This window comes from Maniola hyperantus, chromosome 2, assembly GCF_902806685.2.
Source record: "Maniola hyperantus chromosome 2, iAphHyp1.2, whole genome shotgun sequence".
NCBI classification, from domain to species: domain Eukaryota; kingdom Metazoa; phylum Arthropoda; class Insecta; order Lepidoptera; family Nymphalidae; genus Maniola; species Maniola hyperantus.
Window position 1 is genome coordinate 6,585,398 of NC_048537.1, and position 7,736 is coordinate 6,593,133.

Sequence of the window (7,736 nt, forward strand, 5' to 3'; positions counted from 1 at the left end):
AATCAATCTCTCTGTAATCTGTCGATAAGTTACATAGCAAATAGCAATGCTGTAATTATAGTCAAATTATAGACCTTGAAATTTTTAACAAATAACACCGTTGCTAAGCTAAGTGACTTATAGACAGATTACAGATCGATTAAAATCCTTATATTAAGTACATAGTTCACAAGATTGACAAGTAGGCGGTTTTATTGATGGTTTTAGTGCCAGAGGATTTCGCGCGCAATATGGTCAACAAAACAATCATAACGTTTACCTACCTAAGAAAATTGCACGATCCAAAACAGATAGGTAACTACACAGAACTGAAACACAACGTAGAGTCACTAACAGTTTTTCACGCACTGATAAAATAGGATTTAACCGTAGGCGTGCGCATACGCTGTCGTCCGTCCAATAGTATACTCAATACTGACTCCAGCAAGTTCGTGGACGGATGTTGCAGTGATTCAGATCAACCGGCCGTTTCGCCGGTCACCCGTTCTCTAGAAACTCCACTGGCAAAGGCCGACACCACAATTCCGCACTCACCTCGCCCGTTTTGGTACATCGATATGAGTCACTTATTGTGGTGACGTAGGACAACAAGGATGATCGAATAACTATTACAAGCGACGGCAATGACATTTTAATGAGCCAAACAGATGTTGAAATATCTACAAGTACAGAAAAGTTAGCAGGTACATACATTTTTGTAATGCAATTAATGATTTCTACGTATGCAACTAAAACGTATTTAATTAGGTAGGTATATCGCTGTGTCCAGCACAAATGATGTGACGAACATAGAAGTGTGCCATAGCAACAAATAATATACAGCAGCGTGTAGTAAAGCTAGGTAAACATTATAAAGTGGGTAACAGGACAGCCAGTCGTGCTCATGTTTAGTTATTTACTTCGAAATCGTTGTTAATAGATTATGACGAGAAAACAATAGGAACTGAAAAAATATACTAAAGTTTCTTAGTAGTTAAACGTAAACATTATACTCACAATTATTCAAACTCGAACTCAAACCATTTATTCCAAGTAGGTACCATTTGCACTTTTTGATTGTCAATTGTTGCCTTTGTAAGATAATGATGATAATTTCGTAAATTTAAAACTAAAGCTAGGAGGGTTCCAAACGAGCTCAGCTAGGTGATTCGCTAACTCAGTGTCTAACAGTAAATGATAGCCACCGAGGTTGGTTGGTACTACATTGCTGCTTCACTGGGCGATACTAAAATATTATTTCGCAGAAAACCTTCAAGGGATTAAAAAATGAGCTCAGTGGCTATCATTCAGTGTTAGAAACTGAGTTAGCGAATCACCCCGCAGGTCTGACCACAACAGACTCAGCCGGGGCATTTCCTACTTAGGTACGCACCTATCTAAACTAAGAACATAGAAACTCAAATAAACTGCATTAATAGCTTTGGTAGGTATTAATAACGCGGCGTATCCCGCTACATGCAGCGGTTCCGCCTAATCAAGTAGGTACCAACTATAAAGAGAAAATACTACCTAGCCAGAGATGTTATTTCGTTAATGAATACAGTTTCTTATAATCGTAGAGACCTAATTGTTACGCTACATCGACAACTTTCAACCTCAAAAAGTTGTGAAACTAATAAAAACTTGTATTCTAACATTTCGAGAAAAATATCGTTGGTCGAAATATATTTAGATTGGATATTTTTAGAAACAATTCAACCGCGTCCTATTTTCGCTATCGACATCATTTAATGTGGATGCATGTAATCTCTAGTATCTCATTATCTTATGTTATAAAACAATATTGTTTTATAATCTTAGATAATGATACTCTTATAACTCCGAAATTTATGTCCTAGAATTGGTTAGAGTCATTTTATTTGCCATATCAATCGACGGAAACTAAAATTTTCACGCTTGCAATGAATCGCTTTTATTGCCCATATTCCACTCTATCAAGGTGGTTATACTATGCCCTTAAAAAGACCTTTCGTTCCATGAACAGTACGGATTTACACCGAATGGGTTTTTTGTCGTAAACATATAGGTTAGTGTTATTTTATGTTTCAAAAAGAATCCTAATATCTCTTTAATCACGTCATAAACTGTTTACATAGTTACTGTTACGTCGCGTATACGATTTATTTGCATATTTTGATTTACACGGAATTTATTTGCCGAATTAGCGAATTGAGAGCAGAGCACTCGCTTGGGCATCAGCCAACCGCATTGATTTTCGCCGACCGGACCCTCAAAATGAAATCTATGCTATGCAGAAGAGAGAGATCACAAATCTACGGATTGGATTCTTCTTAGCATTACGCTTGTGTGACAAATATAATATAAACAATTAATATTAAGTATGTTATTAATAATAAGATATCAATATAAATAATATTAGTTGATATCTTATTAAAATTATACAATTATCATAAGTAATTAGCATAAGTTATTATACTCCATGAATTAGTTTTACAAAATTATCTATTTAAATAAATTCTTAACACTGACAGCGCACAGCTTAAACCGGTGGGTCTAGATTCTAGAAGCATGAAACTTTGCACAGGAGTTCCCTTACATAGCGTAGGTAAAAAAAATTTCGAAGATTCGTTCCCTAAGGGCGTTAAATAGTGAAAAATTTGTTTATCTCCTGTAAAATGAACTTTCAAAAATAAATATTTAATGCCTAATGAAAAAGACTCGAATGGAACCTGAGAAGTTGCCAATGGGAAATCGCATCGGGTACACTGTTAGTAGATATTATACTCTACATTACCTGTGCTGTACAGTACCTGAATCAGCAACAATAGGTCCCAGAGGATCAAATCGTACGCGATGTTCGACCGCCGCTCTGGCTGCACATACGAGATCGGAAAAGAACCGGTGCCTTCGTAAAGCCAACTCGTCACGGCCTACTGGTGTAGCCGGTGGTTCTCTAGGTCCTTCGTTATCACTTACAGCTGCATTTTTTTCAAATACATCGTCATCATCCGAGGATGATTCATGCTTCGTTTTTGGTAGCCTTTCACCGATATCCCCACTGTCTGACGTAGATTTCAGTATGCCAGTAGATTTACGTCTACCTAAACGTACATCTATATTTGTCCGAGCCAATTCCTGTTCCAAATTAGCGAGATCTTCCAAAGTAGCTACATTCCTATAGCCACAATCAACGGAATATCTCTTGAACTCGGAACGAATTTTTTTGTAGTCAACTGAGTATCTCTTTTTCGCATATTCTGGCTTTATAAAAATATCATCAGTATCCTCGTCCTCCTTTTCATCGTTGCTATCATTAACCTCGTCGTCCACAAGTTCATCTACTTTCTGCTGAACAGTGGGAATGTTATCACTCACGGGAGTTCTATCAACTTTTTCTTCAACATCATCCAGGTTCACACAATCCTTGGATATATCACTCGAGCTCTCTGGGGCATACTTTTTTTCAGACTCGGAATAAGGATTCCGTCCGATATTGGTTTCCAAATTTTCTTTACATGGTACATTTTCCGTCGGAGACTCCATTATTTCAGATTTGGATTTACTTTTGTTAATTTTTTTGCTCGGCCGTGCACAGCAACTTTTAAACATAATTTTAAACAACAAAAGTGTAAAATATAATTTCTTTACCTTGAAACATACGATAAACTTTAATGACTTTTAACATTAAATATGTAAACTATATTATTGTTTCAGTTGTTGACAACATTTAACGAGTTGTTTAACGTTAATATATCATTTCCGTGTGATAATTGCGTGTACAGCATAACAAAGTGTTGCGATGGAAGCGTGGTCGCTGAGGTCGGCGGCCGGCCGGGCGCACGGCGGCGGGCGACTGGCGGCACTGACGCAGGGCGGATGCGCCGCTGCCTGGCGCATCCTGCCACCAGCCACCCGTGCTCATTACACTCTCAGCTTTTAAAGAGCTCACAAAGCTTTGCACACAAGGGCTATGTGTATTTTTCACAATGAACATTTTCTGTGAAATACCTACCTATAGTACGCGACAAGTCGAGATAGCAATCGTGGAGGAACCGCCCCGTACACCCGCACAGCTCCCGCGCTAACCCGGTGCGGGCAAGCGCGGGTGCCTTGCAGGTGTGCCGGACGTCTCCCCGCCTCATACCCCGATGGCCATCTCAATTTGTCACGGACTATAGAAGAGACTAGGCAAGGAGTAAACTTCGTTCGTAAAAGTTATAGGTATTTAAAAAATAAAAAAAATTATTGAAAGTCTGCAAGCACCGCCGAGTCTGGATGCAATTAATCGCGCCTGCGTATTAACTAGTGGGAAAAAAATTTCCTCCTGAATAATTTATTCTGTTGAACTTGTGTTGATTCTATTTTTGTGAACGAAATTACGGAATTTAGGCATGAGCGTATAGCTTATAAAACACGAAAGTTACTTGTTAGATTACCTATATAATAATACTAGCTGATGTTCGTGGCGTCACCTGCGTGAATATAGGTTTTTAAAAATCCCGTGGAAACTTTTGATTTTTCTAGGATAAAAAGTATCCTATCCGCAGTAGCTTGTCCTTGAGATGCAACATTAACTCAGTACCAGACGTAAAAACATTTAAACGCATGATTCTTTAAAAATCCCGTGGCATCACCACGATTTATGAATGCAATTCCTTACAGCATCAGGGCTGAGTTGGGTCCTCAAGTTCAAAAAGTCTTTACTTGATAGGTAAGTATGTACTTCCAATATCTATTTATAACCAACAGTTTCTAAATCCCATCAATTTTTGTGGTCAGATCCTGCACACTTCTCCATAGAAACGTAGGTACGTATTACGGTTATAAAGTTCTATTTTTATTGTTTTAGATCTAACACTTGGCCAAATATTGATTTATCTCTTCATTATCACTTCTATACACTTGACAATAAACAACGAAGTAAAATTGTACCTCCAAGTACTTGTATTAGTAGAGGTCAGTGAAAATTATACACGCTGTAATTTATTTACAAAATGATGTACTAAACACAAGATAACTAAACATATTATGCAAAACCCCCCCCAACACCGTGTCATTCAAAGATGACTATTAGTGATTAATTTTATTATATTTTTAAGTTAAGTAATATAATAATTTAATAGTAATTGATGAGTAAAGAATAAATTCAAGATAGATTGTAAGTACATACAGAACACCTATACAGCATGGCATGAAATAACTTCAATTTTTCTAGTCATTGATAGCCATACACTAGACCTAAGTTGTATCCTACAGATTGCAACATAGTTTTAGCACAATCCGAATCACAAACTCTGCTCACATGTTCATGGTCCAATGGTTAACTAAAATAAATCATCTTTATCCAATTTACTTGTTCTAATCAATAATAATACATAAATAATTTAAAAAAACAATAATTGATAGAATTTTTTCCTCTTTCATTAGTATTGGTTTTGCTAACTATTTGCACCATATTTTTACGAATATTTAACAAAATTCATCTAAAGGAAAAGTGCTCCAGCAGCTAGCGTCAGAACCGACATGGCACCAACTCTAAGCCAACATCTAGATTGGGTCTGTAAAGATTCAATCAATGCATAGTACATATATTTTTGGTCCATACCCCTTAAGGGCTTCTACTCGACGTTGTAGTTCATACGCTAAGTCACTGAACAGTCTGACTTTGCTGGTGAAAAGTTCAATGCCGCGGCGGAATCCTCTAATCTCATCAGTAAAATGCATTCGGGAAGGTGTAAATAATAAATTTTAAGTTGGTTTTAAGGTTATACATTATAAAATTACCGTTAGAATAGCAAGGTAGTGGCAAAAGGTAACAAACTATTCCACGCCAAAAAATTACTTTAAAACATTAGAAAATGAATTTTATTTATTTTTTAGGATATTTCTACCATTTTGAAAGTAGAAAACTTAATTTTATGCACCTAAAAATTGGAAATATTGTAGCTGAAAGCTAACTACTTTGCAAAGGGAAACATTACGACTGCTAATAAAAAGACACACAGTAATGTACTTACTTGGTTCACGAATAAATCAGCAACTGCAATTAGACTCAGAAGGTATCGCTTATTTTTATTATTTCAGTATAAAATAATATAAAATCAGTCTTATTTAATTTAGATTCAATAGGTTACTTTAGTTGTCAAATGTCAATGTCAAATGTTCTGGCAAATGTCAAACACATGTCTAACCACAGGCTTAATAAAGGTCTACTAGTTTAGAGCAAAACATACATAATAATATGTTATTGGTCTGTGGAGCAAAATAAAAAGAAACTAGTAGACCCAAAGTAGACCTGTTATATAACGCATAAAATTTAACTCTTCACGCGCCATTTTAACATTTTAACTTTTATACTTTGCCCAAAAAGCAATTTATGAACAAATTCGCTATGTACCTAGTTAACTAATTTTTTTTTGATAAATAACATTTACTTTTGCCCGCATCGATTTTTCATTCAAATAGGTACCTATAACACTTAAAAATACGTAGAAACTACCATAACTATAATTTAAGGCTGTCTTGGCCTATACCGTCAAAATGCCTAATTTTGCCTCGCATCCAAAGTTTGCCTAAAATGAAAAAAAGCTATTATCTTATTTAATTTATTAGTCTAGCAAAAATGATTATTTGGCAACAACAAATTGGAGTCGTTAAGTTGGTAGCATGCATAATTTTCGTCAGTCGAATATTCAATGTACTCTGTGGTCGTGCGTCAAACGAAAGTGCGGCAAATCGGTTATTATGAGTTGCTGAAAAACTTTTCAAAAATAAGTATTAAAATTATGTATATTCCTAACTTGTTTTATTCTCATTCTATAAAACGTCAATAGATCTTTCATTTCTCATTTTACTGAGATATATTGGAATAGGCAAAGTTTAGCAACTTTTCTGCACAATTGTTCATAACATTGCCTAGGCTAGGTTTTACACCTTTGTTATTTGATTTTAACCGACTTCAAAAAGGAGGACGAATGTTCGTATGTACGAGTATGTTTCCTGATAACTGCGATTGAAGCAGTTTTACTGATTTTTTAATAGGGCAGAAATAGGTTCGAACTAGAAAGCTGCACGTTGTACTATACAGATTTGTATGGCTGGTGGAGCGAATTAGGCTCGAGGTTACGTTAATAAAAAGTTAGGTTAGGTTAGGTAACCCTGCAGCATCCTGATGCTGCAGGGTTGCTGCCCGCTCAAGTTATCAAGATTCAGGAAGTGTACATAGTGAATTAATGTTGAAGGTACCAAGCAACGACTTTATGCTTGGACTCCAAGTTTCAACTCCTCAACCCTGATGATGTAGAGTACAGCACTCCTAAACTATAGTGATTCAGGAACTGCAGATGGTGCAATATTATTTTAGGACTTAGGTATCAAGCATGGACTACACCATTGAACTCCAGATCCCAACTCTTTAATCCTGATGCTGCAAGGTACTGAACTCCTAACCCGTGGGAATTCGGGAATTTCTGATGGTGAACTGATATTTTAGGTATCAAGCAACGGCTTCATGATTACACTCCAAGTCCGAACTCCTCAAACATGATGCAGGGTACAGCACTCCTAAACCATAGAGATTCACGAACTGTTCCTGGTGAAATAACATTGTAAATACCGAGCAACCTTTTTATTGAATTCCAAGTCCCAACTCTTCAATCCTGATGCTGGAAGGTACTGAACTTGATATCAAAAAAATATTTAAAAAACCAACTTCCAAACCACTACAAAGTAAAAAATACCTATTGTTTCTACATGTGTATACGTATCGTATCTAT

At 36.3% G+C, this 7,736-nt stretch overlaps 1 protein-coding gene across 3 annotated transcripts in view; it reads right to left on the minus strand.

Moving 5' to 3' along the window:
• capt (adenylyl cyclase-associated protein 1) overlaps positions 1–6,114 on the minus strand; it is a 56,792-nt gene extending 50,678 nt beyond the window's left edge. Inside the window, exon 1 of one of the 3 annotated variants that reach the window (XM_034983048.2) lies at positions 2,772–3,781. In XM_034983048.2, coding sequence (XP_034838939.2) covers positions 2,772–3,570 — 799 coding nt within the window. In that variant the 5' untranslated portion in view covers positions 3,571–3,781. Of the gene's footprint in view, positions 1–259; positions 403–2,771; positions 3,782–5,978 lie in introns of those variants that run through there. The other 2 variants (XM_069503078.1, XM_069503086.1) reach the window with 2 other exon arrangements.
• Between the last annotated feature and the right edge of the window lie 1,622 nt (positions 6,115–7,736).